This window comes from Dendronephthya gigantea, unplaced genomic scaffold (genome assembly GCF_004324835.1).
Source record: "Dendronephthya gigantea isolate DGI-Jeju-01 unplaced genomic scaffold, DenGig_1.0 000185F, whole genome shotgun sequence".
NCBI classification, from domain to species: domain Eukaryota; kingdom Metazoa; phylum Cnidaria; class Anthozoa; order Malacalcyonacea; family Nephtheidae; genus Dendronephthya; species Dendronephthya gigantea.
In genome coordinates, this window is record NW_021163195.1 from 313,000 (window position 1) to 333,171 (window position 20,172).

At 36.5% G+C, this 20,172-nt stretch overlaps 3 protein-coding genes across 3 annotated transcripts; all 3 read right to left on the bottom strand.

The window, feature by feature from the left end:
* Positions 1 to 9,474: 9,474 nt before the first annotated feature.
* Positions 9,475 to 10,941, bottom strand: LOC114538470 (trichohyalin-like). Its single transcript, XM_028559650.1, has 2 exons — positions 9,916 to 10,941; positions 9,475 to 9,874 (listed from the first exon to the last, which is right to left on the bottom strand). Exons 1-2 carry the CDS (start codon positions 10,939 to 10,941, stop codon positions 9,824 to 9,826), a joined length of 1,077 nt encoding a protein of 358 aa, XP_028415451.1. The 3' UTR covers positions 9,475 to 9,823.
* Positions 10,942 to 13,921: 2,980 nt separating this feature from the next.
* Positions 13,922 to 15,070, bottom strand: LOC114538471 (kelch-like protein 29). The gene has a single exon (XM_028559651.1). The coding sequence runs from the start codon at positions 15,068 to 15,070 to the stop codon at positions 13,922 to 13,924; it is 1,149 nt and encodes a 382-aa protein (XP_028415452.1).
* A 3,199-nt stretch (positions 15,071 to 18,269) lies between these two features.
* On the bottom strand, positions 18,270 to 19,268 carry LOC114538472 (kelch-like protein 31). The gene has a single exon (XM_028559652.1). It carries the CDS (start codon positions 19,266 to 19,268, stop codon positions 18,270 to 18,272), a length of 999 nt encoding a protein of 332 aa, XP_028415453.1.
* Positions 19,269 to 20,172: the final 904 nt, after the last annotated feature.

Sequence of the window (20,172 nt, forward strand, 5' to 3'; positions counted from 1 at the left end):
TAATTGATAATTTGATATTTATGCTTTGAGAATTGTATATATGTTTTAAAAAGGTTTTAAGGAATAGTTTAGAGCTGATAGAACTATCCAGTATATAAAGCTAGTTTAGGTTTCCTCCTGTAGGTTACTGGATCATTAAGAGATGATCTTTACTGGACCTCTAGGAAGAACAGTTTAGAACTGATAGAACTATCCAGTATAAATAAAGTTAGTTTAGTTTAGGTTTCCTCCTGTAGTAACACTGGATCAATAAGAGATGATTCTAACTGGACCTCTAGGAAGAACAGTTTAGAACTGATAGAGCTATCCAGTATAAATAAAGTTAGTTTAGTTTAGGTTTCCTCCTGTAGTAACACTGGATCAATAAGAGATGATCATTACTGGAACTCTAAGAAGAACAGTTTAGAACTGATAGAGCTATCCAGTATAAATAAAGTTAGTTTAGTTCAGGTTTCCTCCTGTAGTAACACTGGATCAATAAGAGATAATCCTTACTGGATCTCTAGGAAGAACAGTTTAGAACTGATAGAGCTATCCAGTATAAATAAAGTTAGTTTAGTTTAGGTTTCCTCCTGTAGTAACATTGGATCAATAAAAGATCATCCTTACTGGATTTGTTTTTTCCTCACAAGATGGCAATATTTTGGACGATGTAAAATGCAAGCCAGACATGTTAATAGAATGCAAAATCGCATGCAATTTCGTGTCGCTCCAATCAACATGTGACAACTACTCAAAGAGGAACTTTATCTCAATTTTTGTTAATTATAGGGCCGCTGGCGAGTAAACAAAGGCTCTGAGATAATCCAAACCGAAAAGCCAGAAATTCTGTTTTCCCGTTTGTTTCGGGTTTGGATTGTATTACATTCCAACAGCTGGGAAATTTGCCCGCGCTGACTAAAATAATCGCTGGCACTTGAGCAAATAACCTCGTATCTCAAAATTGAATAAAATACATGTAATGAACGCGCCAAAGCAAATGTCTTCAGCCTTCTCTAAAAATAACCCTTTTCTGTGCTACGGTTTCGAAAATTAAGGTTATCTGTTCAAGTGCAAGCGATTATCTTGGTCAGCGCGGGTTCAACATTTCATGATTCCAACGGCTTGTACCACCAATCAGAATCATTTCTGATTTCATTTATCCCATATTGCGGGCTCAGGGAACAAGATTGGTGCTTGGGTAGTGATCGCAATATGGAGAACTTGAGTTTTATTTTTGATATATTTTAATACAAATAAAAATTCTGATTGAAAATTGCAAACGAGTATAAAATGTGTCGGTAGAATATTGTTGATTATGATACAGTGGTTTAATTAATTTGAAATGAGGCTGGCATTACATTACAAGAAAGTAATAATTATCTATGACTACGAGAAATATCTACGTCTAAATTCATGTCCAATGATAAAAATGTTTGTCCATTCAGTCTCCCTTATTCAAAATCAATTTCATTCTTTACCAATTCTGCTTTTTAAGGCACACGGCAGTTCTATTTAATACAGTGACAAAGAATTATTTTCTTTGCAAGTTGTGTCGTTCTATAACAAGTTCATTCGCAGAAGGTATCTTGACTACATGAAATTGAATTCTGTTGGCGACGCTACCATTGTGCTATATTTGCGAGGGAAAGTCAAAGAAGGCATGCCTTTCCATTTTTGACTTCGAAAATCGTAACATTCTGTGGTCTTGATATTATCTCGCAAACTTCCCAAGGCCACCAGGACCTCGGTGGTTTCGTCAGATGAGCAACCAGCAATGCAATCAGGCATGACACTTCTCACAGCACAACAACCACCTCTCATTTCATTCATAGATGGTAATGGATTGGTTTCTCCGGACTGAATGTTGTACGTGATAACTTGATCCAACTCTTCTTCATTCTGATCAATGCCCCCCAACAATATCACTATACCCGACTGCCGAACTGTGGCCATTCCGTGCACTGCGTAAGGCAAACTTTCCATCACTCTGAACTCTCTCGTAACCAAATTGTAAACCAAGACCTCATTATTTGGCGCAGAAACGTTTCTTGTGCCACCAAAGATGAAGATTTCATCACCGACCAACTCTGCTCCATGTCCCGCCCTTGGTTGGGGCATAAAACACAGAATATTGGTGGAATAAGGTGGGGTCAGACAAACCTCGTAGATCTTGTCAGAATTAAATCCTTCATCACCATTATGTCCACCGATTGCAATCAACCTTCCTTGATAAACAACCGTCTGATGACCTGACAGAGGAACAGGCAGCCTCGCAGGAGATGTAATCCATTGTAGGGGAGTTTCACGAAAATTCAGGGTTTCGATGGTGTCGGTAATCTCAGCCCCAGTATCACCACCGCTGATAACAATTTCATTACCAACAATAACAGATGACATGAGAGAACGAGGGGTGTTCATTTCAGGCACAGGAACCCATTCCCCGCCACGAAATATATATTCCTCAACAGTTCCAAGAATTTCTCCATTTTGTCCAACTCCACCAATTACAAAAATATTTTGCGTCACAACGGATCTACCAGGTGCTGTCTGCGCAGGGGTATCATCTCTTGGCCTGGGTATCGTCTCTTCTAACTGCACCTCACTAAGTCCCGACTTTCTTTCCTTTAAATCTTTTCTCTCAACTTCAAACTTCATCAGCTCTTCCTCCTCTTTCTGTAACTCCAACTCTTCTTCTTCTTTCTCAAACTCCAACTCTTCTTTCTCAAACTCCAACTCTTCTTTCTCAAACTCCAACTCTTCTTTCTCAAACTCCAACTCGTCTTTCTCAAACTCCAACTCTTCTTTCTCAAACTCAAACTCAACTTTTTCTGAACTCAACTTTTCCGAACTCCAACTCTTTTTTCTGAAACTCTACTCTCCTTTCCGAGACTCCACTCTTTTTTTTCTGAAACTCCCACTCTCCTTTCTGAAACTCCCACTCTCCTATCTGAAACTTCAACTCCATCCCGTCCAGTGTCCGCTCCATTCTTTCTATATGGGACTCAATTTCTCTTTGATCGAACTTCTTAAACGCCAAATCCCGCTCCATTCTGTTTTGACCAAGCTCCATTCTCTTTTGACCAAGATTCATTCTCTTTTGATCAAGATTCATTATCTTTAGACCAAGATTCATTTTCGTTTGATCAAGATTCATTCTCTTTAGACCAAGATTCATTTTCGTTTGATCAAGATTCATTCTCTTTAGACCAAGATTCATTCTCTTTTGATCAAGATTCATTCTCTTTAGACCAAGATTCATTCTCTTTAGACCAAGATTCATTCTCTTTAGACCAAGATTCATTCTCTTTTGATCAAGATTCATTCTCTTTTGATCAAGATTCATTCTCTTTTGACCAAGATTCATTCTCTTTTGGCCAAGATTCATTTTCGTTTGACCAAACATCATTCTCTTTTCATCAAACTGTATTACCGCTGAACCCCGCTCTATTTCCTTCTGTTTCAGTTCTGTCGACGCCGATTCAAACTTAAATTGTTTCAATTTTGATTCGTTTTCCCCTAATTCATTTTCTGACTTCTTTATATTTGACTCCAACCCCAAATCCCTGGATTGCAACGTCATTTCCTTTTGCGTAGATTCATTTATGTCCAATTGTTTGTCCTTTGGTTTACGTGCCGAATCCTCTTCCTCCAGTTCTACTTTCGAATCTTTATAATCAAATCCCTTCATCTCGAACACTCTACTTTCTTCCTTCAACTTCATTATACGTGATTCAAGGCTGTTCATATCATCACGCACCATTCTTTCCTCCGATTCCAACTCCACTTCCCTTGTTTCTAACTTTTGTCTGTTCGATTCCAACTCAACTTTCTTTGTTTCTAACTTTCGTCTGTTCAATTCTAACTCCATTTTCTTTGTTTCTAACTTTTGTCTCTTCGATTCCAACTCCACTTTCCTTGTTTCTAACTTTTGTCTATTCGATTCCAACTCCACTTCCGATTTATTTCTCTTCGATTCTAACGCACCTAAGTGACCTAAACCCTTCTCGTGATAACGTATCATTTTCTTTGATGAAATCTCTTGTGTTCTTGGTTCCAACCAAGTCTCTTCTTTTCCCAACTTGACGTCATGCCATGCGGACTCCAGAATTTCTTTCGTTGATCGCAATTCTTTTGAAGAGCTTTGCTCTGCCTTCCCACGTTCCATTTTAATTCTGCAAATCCCACCACTCAGTTTTTCAATTTCTCGTTACAATTTCATTTCCATCGTTGCAACTTTCGTTTTGAGGTCATTTGGATATCTTATGCCTCGCTTCATAAAATTTTGTTGTGATGTTAAATCTTGAAGAACTTTCCCACTATCTTGAAAATTGGTTGTGTGAATAAGACAGACTACCTGAAAAATCAAACAGCAGTAATCTCACACTAAGCCTATTGTGATGGGCATTTAATCCAGCTGTAATTACCTAATGAATACTAACTACACTAACGAGCGAATTTTCCTAAGCGGTGTATATTATTAGACCTGTGATTAGACATGTATTCTCTGGTAGACAGGCGGTTCCGCATTTGGTTTAAAAGAGGAATGGTCATATTTGAATGTTTAGCAAATTCTTTTATCGATGCAAATACTGTATTTGTGGTCAAAATCAAACTCTTACGGCGAGACAAGCGAAAATTATTTTAGGCATAGAAACGCGCACAGTCAGCGTTCTGTTTTCAACTCAAAAACAAAAATTCCTGCATTTATTATGGACGAAACTAAACAATAACTGAATCTAAACTCGACACCAGCTTATGCCAACTAATTTCAATTTATACTTTGTTCGAAACGAAGTACGGTTAATCCAAAATGAGTTGTATTAAATTGCAAAGCGGACCGAATCTCCTACAGACGCAATAAGCAGAATTTAGTTTCTTTTTGGGGCACAGCAGGAACCCGTATATTGTGCTGGAGTTTAAAAATTGTAATACGTTTAACGCATCATTTAATTGTAAAACGCATCGCTACTTCGCGAATGAATCTATCATTCAACTTATCATGACCAATTTGATAATCCTTTGTAAAGTGCTACATGCTTACTTGCAATACGGGGCTGTAACAACTGAAATCTACATGCATTGACAACTAGCAAGTGTCAAGACATGCAACATTGATTTCGACATTTTCAGCAACAGTAGCAATTAATATAAACATTTAAAATGCTCTTTAAGAAGTCCACTGTCACTACTCTTTGCCGTAAGTTCATTGAATTGTCAAATACCCGATAGAAAATACCGTTTCTGAAGGAAAATATGTCTGAAGTAATAGTTATATAATATGTTACCCGTGGTTCGCGTTAATTAAAAGATAAAAAATATATAAATATATCGATATCTTACGGTAGACAGAACTGGATATAAACCTGTTAAACCTGGGCAGATTCTAACATGAATTAGTCCTCATTTAATGAAAGTTTAGCAAGAAATATTTTACCAAATTTAGTCAGTTTTCAGCCAACACTCTCCTCAAATCGCTTGCACAATAACAGCTCTCAAGGGAACTCCTTAACATGAATTAGTGGCAATTTGCAATTTAAAAATACTCGATAAACACAACTCATAACCATTCAGCCGTGTATTCTCTGCGGGAGTGATTGGTGAAGGCATATGGTAAAACGCGGACTGGACTAAATTAGTAAAACGCGGACTGGACTAAATTAGTAAAACGCGGACTGGACTAAATTAGTAAAACGCGGACTGGAATCGATAAAATGTCTTGAATCTCGACTTTTTGTCAGTTTGTATGTCAGCAATTCAGGGGGGTTACAAAAATTAATTATGCTCGCCGGGCGGAGTTTGACGCTGCCATATTCATATAGTAAACAAGCAAGTTCGTAGGCGACAAGAGACTTGACGCTGAAGCAATCGACAAATTATGGCAATTTTTATCCGAGAAAATATTCATCATACTGATGACTGTTTGATGTTACCTCTTAGGGTAAACAGACTAAACAGTGTGCTTTTAATAGTTTATTAGGACTTTTAACAGCCCACAATGGCAATGGTCGCTAACGACATTAAATACTTTTTTAATACAAGGCGACAATGCCGACAAAAGGTATATAAAGGCGATGAATAATCACTTGATCAATTTGCCACCAGGTGCCGTGTATTTATCCGCGAAAGACCTGCCAAAACGTGTTAGTGTATCATGTTTTAAGAATGAGCTTTATTTCGGCACCTGAGCGAAATGAACCGCCCATCGTGGTTAGTGACAATGAACCACCCATTGTGGCTGACTCAATGATCACCGAACAAATGATGGGGAAGACATTTGTGTAATTGACTACAAACAAGAACTGCAAGGGCTAGTTATCATTCATGAGGACATTCCCTCTCATTATAAACTTCACATAGCAATTGGAAATACATTTATTAAATATAAATATGTTCTTTGATAAAGCATATGGAGTGTTATCCATCTGTTTGATTCACATAATTGTTTTGGAATGTCCAATCCTAATGGTACAGCAGTAGCATTGCAGTTTGCAAACATTTTGGATTTAGAGCAATATTTGTATGTTCTTTCTGAGGCATAGCATTCTAATTTGTTTGAAATTGTGCCTGTTCAGTTTACAGAACTTCTTAATTGCACCTCAACTAAAACTGGGAATTTTATCTAGAGTGTAAGCATAGGCGGCCCAGAACTGATCTCACTGACCTCGCGCGACGCTTATGTTGTCTGAACAGTTTTATTATGACAAGGTAGGCAACTCTCACGCCAAATAAGCTAAAAACGCACGACGGTTGACCCAAACACCTTCACAAAACCGCAAATATTTCATAAAAATATGGCAAATAAGAAAAAAAAAAGTACAACACATTAAACTTGAATAATTTTACTACATTTATACTATATTTTTAGCATTCAAATGTATTCCTATGCATGTATAAAACGTGAATGTTTTTATGGTTTCTGGCAAATATATTTCAAAACCTATGCTGGGGACACCTTGCCTATACCTTCGTCATATTTTTAAATTGAGAATAGAAAGCTGATTGGCTCTTTTTAAACGACAGCCAATCAACTTTCTATTCTCAATTTAAAAATATGACGAAGGTATAGGCAAGGTGTCCCCAGCATAGGTTTTGAAATATATTTGCCAGAAACCATAAAATCATTCACGTTTTATACATGCATAGGAATACATTTGAATGCTAAAAATATAGTGTAAATGTAGTAAAATTATTCAAGTTTAATGTGTTGTACTTTTTTTTTCTTATTCGCCATATTTTTATGAAATATTTGCGGTTTTGTGAAGGTGTTTGGGTCAACCGTCGTGCGTTTTTAGCTTATTTGGCGTGAGAGTTGCCTACCTTGTCATAATATAAAACTGTTCAGACAACATAAGCGTCGCGCGAGGTCAGTGAGATCAGTTCTGGGCCGCCTATGGTGTAAGTAAGGCTCCAAAAAAATAGAGAATTACAAAAAGCTAAACATTCAAAGGAAAATGATCATGAGAGGCAAAATAGACTCCAAAATATGAGGGAGTATATAAGCAAACAACAGCGTAATGAAACTGACTTGGCTGAGTTGGCTCGACAATATAAACTTAATAGTGCAAATGTAAAAGCCTTGGTACCCAAGACATTTGTCTTTCAGATGTTTTCTTCAGATGACTTGTCCGTTGCACTTCTGTCAATCCCTGATGTCAATCCAAGATTACATACGACTCAATGGCAAAAAAAATTGATTAATATTGCTAAAATTGATGTTTAAAAATGCTTTTGACATTTTCTACTGTGTTAATTGACAGTCCCCATTATCATATTAGAAATTTTCTATTTTTTTTTTGTTAAAAGTGTACCCTTTTATAGATGGTATTGACATGTAACATTAAAAACTATTTATGGCACATGTTACTGTGCTGCTGAAATTGACATTTAAATTTGATAGTGCATTTGACATTTTGTACTATTATGTTGACATTTTCTGTTCTTCTTTTAATATAAATTGATCTTACCTTTATTTGAAAAGCATGTAAATCTTCTTTAAATAAATAATATACCAGTTGAGAAAACATAATGTAACCCCCCCCCACCCAATAAGTCAATAACAAACACTTATGTATTGCACTGTATTGCATACATAATGTTTGTTACTATTAATGCCTTATTAAAAAGGTATTATCAGTATTAATTGGTGGAGTAGGTGCAGTAAGTTTTGAAGTGTTGTAAGTTTATCTATTCAGACTTAATCACTGATATCACTTGTAAATAAAGTTTTTCAAGCTAATATATAGTTGTTTTTCCAAGGCTGCTGCTGTTTATTAACACAAGAGATTTAAAAAGTCGTATATACTTTCCCAAACTTTTGGAAAAGAAGTGTAAGAAGTTTCAAACTGTAATTGTTAATTTCGATAAAATAGAAATACTGGCATATGCTGATATCATGGAATAGTTAATTTTAGACAAGTCTAAATACAATGACAAGTCTAAAGGCAATGTTTTTCGCCGCAAAGTTGCAAATCATAGTGCTCTCGGTAAAACAGTTTTCTGGCATGCATTGAGAATTTTGGGCAAACTATCGATTATATTTCAAGATACTCGCCTCAATTTAACCTAAAATTATGTCAAATCACAATTAAAGAAATTTTATCGTGTTTCCAACGAAATCGATTCCAGTCCGCGTTTTACTAATTTAGTTCAGTCCGCGTTTTACTAATTTAGTCCAGTCCGCGTTTTACTAATTTAGTCCAGTCCGCGTTTTACTAATTTAGTCCAGTCCGCGTTTTACTAATTTAGTCCAGTCCGTGTTTTACTAATTTAGTCCAGTCCGCGTTTTACAAGTCCAGTCCAGTCCGCGTTTTACCATATGCCATTGGTGAAATATTTCACAACAGTCAACACTATTGCGTTTGAATGCTTGCTCGCAATGAGCCAAACTTTCCATTTGCACCAAAATTTGGGAAACATTATATCATTACGCAAGAGTTAATAAAACGTTTTCAACAATATCGACTTTCTATTTAAAAGAGCCTCATTTTATAGTAAACAGACACAGCAGTGTGTGCGAAACCTGGTGGTGGGAAAAAAGATTTATAAATACCCAACCAAATATGTCTTGCACAAAAAAATTTGAAGCTTGCACACGGTAAAAACGAATCGTCTGAAATAATAACATTGTGTATAAGTGAAGCCTCAAAATGGCCATTTCACAGCTGTCAGATGTGTTTGATGAGCTGTCAAAAGATTGCAGAATGCTTATTCAGAAGAAATATTGAACTTTTTAAAGTTATTCAATAGTTTTCTCTTTGATAGCGATACAGAAATGCACAATTGTGAACCAGTGTTTATAGATTTTCGGATTGAAACTTCATAAGAAAGGTTGGAACTTGTCTACTTTTAAGTAAGTTAATTGTTGAAATAACATTGGAACAAATCTGGTGCGAATTCGTTAAAAAATGTTTTCAAAAGGTACAGCATGTTTTTTAAACTTTTTTATTAAACATAACTGAAAAGGTTACACTGAATATTATATTCTACTAATCAAGTAATACTTAGTCTATCGTTATGTATATATTTCAAAGATTTCAAAGATTATATAGATTTACGGAACACATTATTAGTAAATGGTTCAATTACAATTACACATATTTCATCAAAGTAACAAAATGCTTACATGATACATCCCTTCCCATTTTACTTCGGAAAAGTTAGTTAAGAATCGTTCTGAAAGTATTTTTATACTTAATTAAATATGAAGGTGCAATCCATTGTGAAATTATTTATGGCTCTATAAACCCAGCGATGTAAACTAACATACACACATTAAAGTGAAGTGTAAGGAGAATTTCCAGACACTTCTTAATTTACTGAAATGTCTTATTAAACCACATTTTTAGCTATTATTCGAATTTTTCATTACTCCAATTCGGTTGGTGGAACCGCTACCGAAAAGAATTAACTTTCACCATCTTCTCCGCCTCCGCCTGAAGCAATAACATCCTCGCTATTCAAAGGAGCTTTATTTCTTGCCAGGAGAATTTCTTTCATCGTTAGAGATCGCAGTTCTAACTCTTCCCGTCTGAATTTCATTCCCAAGATCTGAAACCGTAAATGCGCTTTCCTCTCTGTAAGTTTAAGTTCTAATGGCGAAGGTTGCTGTTTTCTCTTCACTCCAAACTTCGCTTCTGTCTCTATTCGTTCCAACTTCATTCCCAATATTTGAGACTCCAATTGTGCTTTCTCTCGTTCCAAATTCATTTCCATAACTCGAGACTCTATATGTCTTTTCTTTCGTCCCAGTTCTAACTCCATCGGTGAAGGCTCTAATGTTCCTTTCGATTGTTCCTTCTCAATTTCCTTTTCAATAACCTCCAATTCTGTCCCCATCTGTTGCAATTTCATTTCCAATATTTGAGACTCCAACTCTTTTCTCTTTCGTTCCAGTCCCAATTCCATCGATAAAGGTTCCAATCTTTCTTTCGATTGTTCCTCTTCCATCATTGCCTTTTCCACAAATTTCATTTCTGATTCTTTTCGTTCCAATTGTATATCCAATATCTGAACCTCTAACTGCATTTTCTCTCGTTCCAATCCCAATTCCTTCACTGAAAACTCCTCGTTTCCTTTTATTTGTTCCAATCTTTCTCCCTGATCCACGGATGTCGTCGCTCCTGCTTTTGTTGTTTCCAATCTAATTTTTAACATTTCAATCCCCAAACGTTTTTCTTCACGTTTCAGTCGGATTTCCTTCACCGAAGGCCCCAATTTTTCCTCCGTCTTTTCTCTTACAGGGGCTCCAAAAAGTGGTTTCTTTCGATTAATTTTCCCTGTCAAGATTTGGCATTGAAGATCAACTTTTCTTTTTTCCAACTCTAGGTCACTCAATGAAGACTTTTCTCCCGTCGGTTTCGACTCTTCTGAAGATTTATCTGCCCCTTTTCCACGCTGTATTTTCAGTTCAAGAATCTCCAACTCCAGTCTCGCTATTTTTCTTTCAGTTTCACTTTCCATCGCTAAAAACTTCTCGAAAGATCAAACACTTTTTGTATCTCCTTGAGATTGTAAATGCTGACCAGAGCCCAAGCTACGCTGTCTTTGATTGTCCAAATCACCAAGATTAGACTAACTTCCTAGAAAAGAGGTTGGAACACCGAGTTAATCTAAATTCAGGCTATGTTTACACCCACCCATTCGTTAGATTGATTGGCAAATATGAAAAATAATTGTTGAGCCATCTTTTGACGGTAAACTTTAACTAATACCTGTTCAGTTATCTTTCTGGATCCAGTTGTTCAAAGCTATAGGTTAGCGGTAACCCTCGGTTAAATGATAATCCAGTATTTTAGTTTTTGCGCTTCTGAACCACTGTTCGTTTTTATAACTTTAGAAAACATCGGTCCAGAAAAAATAATGAAAAAGGATATTCAAAGTTATTATTGAAGTTCATATTGTTTACAAAGGTAAACAAGCGATTGAAAAAATGTAAAGATTTAACGAGGGTTAAGCTAACCGGCTTTTGAACAACCGGCCCCGTAATACATATTTTTTCTTTGTGCAAAGAATTTTCAACGAATAAGAAGTAAAAAAGTCGCGTTTTTATAACTGCTAAGACTAAGTACTTCCAAAACACGCTATGTTTTATGACAGCGAAACGCGGAATTCTTAATAATTATTGATTTGGGTAAACGGAACACTCGAGAAATATATTTACAAAATCAACACCCACTCAATCCCAAGCAGCGATAAGGAATTCTTTATTAAGGTGATAATAGGAGGTTATTAACTACGTAATATAATTATATAAATAAAACTCGATTTAGCTTAAATTCAATGTTCGTATGTTTAATAAAATACATCGCATTATTTACTTTATATTTGTTCAAAGTGGAAATGTCTTGTGTACTGTAGGAATAGTACTGATAATTCACTACTTCTTACAGAACCCAAACTCCGAAACAATAAACTTCCGCCAGCAATTGATCGAGCAATTAATTGCATTGTTTATGATGAAACGTCTAGACTATACTTGCTATCTCAAAAACTACGCAATTTCAGAAATTGTTCCAAATGATTCGTTCAGAAGGCGTTCGGTATACGAAATTCTGTTCGTAGACAATCATTTCGTCTTGTAAATGATTACACGACCCTAAAAATAACCTGTGTTTACCAGCCGAATCAGACCCGAATAAAATGCCGACAACATGCAGTGTCTAGTTTCGTTTTGTAAACAGAAAGTGATATCAAATTACTGAAATTTAATTACGATTTGCAAAACGTAATATTTCAATCGAATCTCTATCGACCCTACGGTGCAAATATATTTATATATTGGAGCAATATCAATAATAAATGGCTGGTAATGCGAATTGTTTACAAGCTACGTCGTAATATTTATTATTTGAGGAATTCATAGAATTTCGACTGCCAACACTCGACCTTTAAAACCATTTATGTACCAAATTTTACTCCTGGAAAACACTCAGCATTATACCTACGTTATCGCAAGCTCTTATGAACTATTTCGATTGACAAAATATACTAAAACGTATACGTTTATTGCAGTAAGATATTTGAAATATTTTGCCCGCCGTGTGCACGATTTGCAAACATAAATTGTATAAAATATATCAACATATAACGGCAGAGTAAACTTAATATTTGTCTTCGCAAACCAGGCATGAATCAGCCATAATTGTATAAGGTTAAAATTTCAAGAAATATCTTACCGAGTTCAATTTTGAGCCAAATACGTCTTCATACTGATAACAGCAGCTCTGCAAGAACACTTTTGTCATAACATGTTTGCAATTTTAATCAAAACATAGCAAAGTCATTATCATTGAATCGCACATTCTTAGCGGGGGCCGGAATATTGAAACATTTTACATCGCTTTTTTATCAGCTTATGAATAAATTTCACGCGATGTAACAGAGGTTTTTAGAAGTCTTAAAAATCCCTTGAGACTTTATATCATTGACCCAGCGGACAAAAAAGCCTTGTTGCATTAGTTTGTAGATGAACTGGGCGATTAAAGACGTTTGACTCTCAGGTGTTCACCGCTTGTGTTAAGATTATTGAGTTAAAAGACTTAAAATGGTCGCCCGAGATGGTATTATAAGAGGAGATTTTTTATTATGTCGCGTATTTTGGCGGAAAAACGCTCAAAACATAAAATCTTTTCGGCGTACCGCTCAAAATTCATTTATTTTACTTTTACTCTTTAGATTATGTTGTGAACTAAGTTTTGAACTGTATTTGGTGACTGCAAAACACCAAACAAAGGAGTTATTTCAAAATATAATGCGGCGGCTATCAACAATGTTATAATGTCAACGCCATTATAACTGAAATGAATACAAAAGAAGCTTCGATTCAAGTATCATTTTCTTCTCGGCGTATCCCGAGAAATCTTTTCATTTTCACAATATTTTGAGATTATACAGTAAACATACTTTGTGGATGCTTTTCAGGTTTGCAAAACATTTTTAATGCTGAAAATGTTAGTGCTGTTGCATGAAGATATAACTGAGGTTTGAGCATATATTGAACGACATAGCATTAGGTCGGTGAATGAATCGCTAACAATTGGTTCGATAATTCATCTCGTAGCTGTAAGCAGTGGTCTAGAAAATCCAAGATGCGATTTAAAATACTTTAATTTATTAACATTAAGTTAAGCGAATTTCACGTTGTTTTGTAAATAACTTATTATGAAATAAACATTGAATTAACTACATTGTAGTGAAATAAATACATTTATATGCAGAGCTGAGTGAATTATTCGAATGTTTCTAATATATATATAGTTTTAATATTGTGATTCAAAAAGCAATAGCGATATTTTTATGTTATATATAAGGCAATAAAACAATGATATGTGTGTGGTGTTTTCTAAATATATATAATATATAAAGGTGGATTTTAAAAATGCATATAAGACTGAGATGTTATTTTTACTCACTGTTCTGATACTCAAATGTTCTTTTTAAACTAGAATACTGGCTGAAAAACGGCTGCTGTGTTGCTGGTGAATAGTTGTCGAGCTTCTAATGTGGGACGCATATCACTCCAGGCATTTGTACCAAGAACGCATCTTTCAACTGTGTGAAGGTCTCCCAAACTTCCTAAAGCGACAATCACACCTCGTTCTTGTTGCTGTTGCTGACCTTGAATGGTATGTATGACAGCTGTGCAACCACCTCTTCGCTGCTGCATTGAAACCAATGGCCTTGTTACACCTGACGTTACGTTGTACGAAATGACGGTGTTTAATTCTTGACCACCAGCATCAACCCCTCCCAGAAGTAGAACTCTGTTTGACCAAATTACCGCTGCTAGTCCTTGGACTCTGTGAGGTAAACCTTGAACACTTTGGTGGCAAGTGTTTGTGCTAGGGTCATACACCGAGATCTGATTGTATGGGTTAGTGAAGCCTCTTCCTCCACCAAAGATGAATATTCTATCGTTAATCATCTCAGCACCATGCCATGACATTGGTTGAGGAAGAAAACACAAAATCCTGGTGGAGTAGGGGTGAACGAGGTCGACTTCATAGATTTTGTTTGAATTCCCAACAGTTCCAGGATCATCATTTTCGTCATTCCCCCCGATGACTATCAACTTTCCTTCACGAGCAACCGTCTGATGAGCACACAGTGGAACACGCAGTCTCGCATCAGAGATGATCCATCGCAGAGGGGCTTCATTAAGATTCAATATTTCGATGGTATCCGTTCTTTCTGGACCGGTATCACCACCACTGACCACAACTCGATTGTCGATGGCAACAACAGAATGAAGGTAACGGGGAATATTCATTTCTGGTAACGGGACCCATCTTTCTTCATCGATGATGTAGGCCTCTGCAGATCTCAGGCTTTCGCCATTTTGAAGGCGACCGCCAGTGACTATTATAAGAGGTGACCTCGCATTCCCTGTTCTCCTCAATAGCGAGGTCGTTGCTTCTGCCTGTCTCGCTTCGGGCACAGTGCGTGGCCGCTTCGTTTCCAAACTTCTTTTCTCCGCATTAGCGCCTGAGCGCGTAGGATGACAGGCAGGCCCCGACTGTGCCCTCACCCTTCTTCCATTTACCGAAGGATCAAGGACCAAAATCGCTTTCTCGCTCTCATTGGACGGCATAATTTGAAGTATAATAGAACAGTTGACCTAGGAAGAAAAGCACTGGATGAAAATAGTTTCTTCGTCGACTTAATAGGGACCTTAAGCATGCGGGAAGGCAACACGACGACGATGTTGTTGGAATACTCCTTTGAATAAATGTCATGATAAAGCGTTCTTCTTTATTATCAACTGTACCAATATAAAGAGATATAAGACGTTGAAAACATTGTGTTTACGTTTAGGGACAATTCTATAGAGCCTAATTCGAGGTAGCGCTCACTGGGTCCTGAAATGCAGACGTTCTACAAAGGACGTAATAAACAACGTTTTGCCGTTGTAAGCAGAACGTAGATCACGTCTAATCCAGGCTATGTTTACACCCAGCCATTCGTTAGATTGATTGGCGAACATGAAAAATAATTGCTGAGCCATCTTCTGAAAGTAAACTTCAACTAATATCTGTTCAGTTATCTTTCTGGATCAAAATGGGTTAAAATGGGTTAAAATGTTAATCCAGTGTTTCAGTTTTTGTGCTTCTGAACCACTGTTCGTTTTACAATTTTAGAAATAATTGGTCCAGAAAAAATAATGAAGATATTCAACTTTGTAAACAAGCGATTAAAAAAAATGTAAAGATTCAGTAAGCCAGGGTTAAGCTAACCGGCTTTTAAACAACCGGCCTTGTAATATATTTTTTCTTTGTGCGAAGAATTTTCAACAAATAAGAAGCAAAAAAGCGTTTTTCTAACTGCTAAGTACTTCCAAAACACGCTATGTTTTATAACACCGAAACGCGGAATTCTTAATAATTATTGATTTGGGTAAACGAACACTCCATAAATGTATCTGCAATATCGACACCCACGCAGCTTTTTTTATCAAGGGGATAATAAGTGGTTATTAACTAAGTAATATAATTATATAAATAAAACTCGATTTAGCTTAAATTCAATGTTACTTCATACTTGTTCAAAGTGAAAATGTCTTGTAGGAATAGTACTGATAATTCACTACTTCTTACAGAACCCAAACTCGGAAACAATAAACTTCAGCTAGCAATTGATCGAGCAATTAATTGCATTGTTTATGATAAACGTCTAGACTATACTTGCTATCTCAAAAGCTACGCAATTTTAGAAATTGTTCCAAATGATTCGTTCAGAAGGCGTTCGGTATACGAAATTCTGTCCGTAGACAATCATTTCGTCTTGTAAATGATTACACGACCCTAAAAATAACCTGTGTTTACCAGCCGAATCAGACCCGAATAAAATGCCGACAACATGCAGTGTCTAGTTTCGTTTTGTAAACAGAAAGTGATATCAAATTACTGAAATTTAATTACGATTTGCAAAACTTAAAGTCGTAATATTTTAATCGAATCGCTATCGACCCTACAGTGCAAATATATTTATATATTGGACCAATATCAATAATAAATGGCTGGTAATGCGAATTGTTTACAAGCTACGTCGTAATATTATTTGAGGAGTTCCCAGAATTTCGACTAACACTCGACCTTTAAAACCATTTATGTACGAAATTTTACTCCTGGAAAACACTCCACATTATACCCACGTTATCGCAAGCTCTTATGAACTATTTCGATCGACAAAATAAACTAAAACGTATACGTTTATTGCAGTAAGATATTTGAAATATTTTGCCTGCCGTGTGCACGATTTGCAAAGGTAAATTATATAAAATATATCAATATATAACGGTGGAGTAAACTTAATATTTGTCTTCGCAAACCAGGCATGAATCAGCCATAATTGTATAAGGTTAAAATTTCAAGAAATATCTTACCGAGTTCAATTTTGAGCCAAATACGTCTTCATACTGCTGATAAGAACAGCTCTGCAAGAACGCTTTTGTAATAAAATCTTTGTAATTTTAATCATAACATAGGAAAGTCATTATCATTGAATCGCACATTCTTAGCGGGGGCCGGAATATTGAAACATTAAACATTGCTTTTTTATAAGCTTTTGAATAAATTTCACGCGGTGTAACAAAGGTTTTTAGAAGTCTCAAAAATCCCTTGAGACTTTATATCATTGACCCAGCGGATAAAAAAGCCTTGTTCAATTAGTTTGTAGATGAACTGGGCGATTAAAGATGTCCGAATCTTAAGTGTTCACCGCTTGTGTTAAGATTATTGGGTTAAAAGACTTTAAATGGTCGCCCGAAATGGTATCAAGAGATTTTTTATTATGTCGCGTATTATGGCGGGAAAACGGTCAAGACATAAAATCTTTTCGGCGTACACTCAAAATTAATTTATTTTACCTTTATTCTTTAGATTATGTTGTGAACTAAGTTTTGAACTGTATTTAGTGATTGCAAAACACCAAACAAAGGAGTTATTTCAAAATATAACGCGGCTATTAACAATGTTATAATGTCAACGCCATTATAACTTAAATGAATACAAAAGTAGCTTCGATTCAAGTGTCGTTTTCTTCTCGGCGTATCCCGAGAAATCTTTTCATTTTCACAATATTTTGAGATTATACAGTAAACATATTTTGTAGATTCTTTTCAGGTTTGCAAAACATTTTTAATGCTGAAAATTTTAGTACTGTTGCATGAAGATATAACTGAGGTTTGAGCACATATTGAACGACATAGCATTAGGTCGGTGAATATTCGCTAACTAATTCGGTTCGATAATTCATCTCGTAGCTGTAAGCAGTGGTCTAGAAAATCCAAGATGCGATTTAAAATGCTTTAATTTAATAACATTAAGTTAAGCGAATTTCACGTTGTTTTGTAAATAACTTATTATGAAATAAACATTGAATTAACTACATTGTAGTGAAATAAATACATTTATATGCAGTGTTGAGTGAATTATTATTCGAATGTTTTTTAATATAGTTTTAATATTGTGATTCAAAAAGCAATGGCGATATTTTTATCTTATATAAGGCAATAAAAACAATGATATATGTGTGCAGTGTTTTCTAAATATATATAATATATAAAGATGGATACTAACAATGCAAATATAAGACTGAGATGTTCTTTTTACTCACTGTTCTCATACTCAAATGTTCTTTTCAAACTAGAATGCTGGCTGAAAAAACGGCTGCTGTGTTGCTGGTGAATAGTTGTCGAGCTTCTAATGTGGGAGGCATATCATTCCAGGCATTTGTACCAAGAACGCATCTTTCAACTGTGTTAAGGTCTCCCAAACTTCCTAAAGCGACAATCACACCTCGTTCTTGTTGCTGTTGCTGACCCTGGATGGTATGTATGACAGCTGTGCAACCACCTCTTCGCTGCTGCATTGAAACCAATGGCTTGTTACACCTGTCGTTACGTTGTACGAAATGACCGTGTTTAATTCTTGACCACCAGCATCAACGCCTCCCAGAAGTAGGACTCTGTTTGACCAAATTACCGCTGCTAGTCCTTGGACTCTGTGAGGTAAACCTTGAACACTTTGGTGGCAAGTGTTTGTGCTAGGGTCATACACCGAGATCTGATTGTATGGGTTAGTGAAGCCTTTTCCTCCACCAAAGATGAATATTCTATCGTTAATCATCACAGCGCCATGCCATGCCATTGGTTGAGGAAGAAAACACAAATTTCTGGTGGAGTCAGGGTGTGCGAGGTCAACTTCATAGATTCTGTTGGAATTCCCCCTAGTTCCAGGATCATCATTTTCGTCATTTCCCCCGATGACTATCAACTTTCCTTCACGAGCAACCGTCTGATGAGCACACAGTGGAGCCCGCAGTTTCGCGTCAGAGATGATCCATCGCAGAGGGGTTTCATCAAGATCTAATATTTCAATAGTATCTGTTCTTCCTGGGCCGGTATCACCACCACTGACCACAACTCGATTGTCGATGGCAACAACTGAATGAAGGTAACGGGGAATATTCATTTCTGGTAACGGGACCCATCTTTTTTCATCGATAATGTAGGCCTCTGCAGATCTCAGGCTTTCGCCATTTTGAAGGCGACCGCCAGTGACAATTATAAGAGGTGACCTCGCATTCTCTGTTCCCTTCAATTCCGGCGTCGTTGCTTCTGCCTGTCTCGCTTCGGGCACAGTGCGTGGCCGCTTCCTTTCCAAACTTTTCTTCTCTGCATTAGCGCCTGAGCGCGTAGGATGACAGGCAGGCCCTGACTGTGCCCTCAGCCTTCTTCCATTTACCGAAGGATCAAGGACCATCGCTTTTTCGCTCTCATTGGACGGCATAATTTAAAGTATAATAGATCAGTTGACCTAGGAAGAAAAGCACTGGATGAAAATAGTCGCTTCGTCGACTTGGTAGGGACCTTAAGCATGAGGAAGGCAACACGATGACGATGTGGCTGGAATACTCCTTTAAACCAATTTACTGAGATATAAGACGTTAAAGACATTATTTTTTGGTCTAGGCCAATTAGGGACAATTTTATACAGGGTGAGTAAAAAAAACTGACACCTTTGAAATTCAAACTAGCCGCGAATTTCTGGCTGGAATTTGACAATTCCCATTGAACTAATTCGACGTTCTTTTTTATTACAGAGCTTAGAATGCATTTTAACTCCCAAAGGGAACAAACTTTATGTTCTACCAAATTAAATGAGTTCACTTATTTGATATGCTTCGTATACCCATAAGATATTTTAGGCAGCTTCTGTCACATTACAGCCGATTATAGACACATTGCAGCTAATTTGGATTTCAAAGGTGTCAGGTTTTTCTTACTCACCCTGTAGAGACTAATTCGAGGTAGCGCTCACTGGGTCCTGAAATGCAGACGTTCTACGCAGGACGTATTAAGCGACATTTTACCGTTGTAAACAGAACGTAAATCACGTCTAAAACTCCCATAGGTATTTAATAATTCATTTCTTTTCAATGAAGCATTGTATTGATATAGCTGCCGTCGTGGTTTAAGATCCCTAATAAGGCCGGTGTACAATTTCAGTTTCCACGACTCATTGTGAAATTTTCCTCTTTTGATAGATGCAAACGAGTGAATAGTCAGGAATGCTGAGATGTGGAAGTGCCTCAAATTCGAACATCCCTAACTTGTCCACTCGTTTACATCTGTGAAAAGAAGAAAATCGCAGATAAATCGTACAGAAATTGCAAGTGTAAACGGGCCTATTA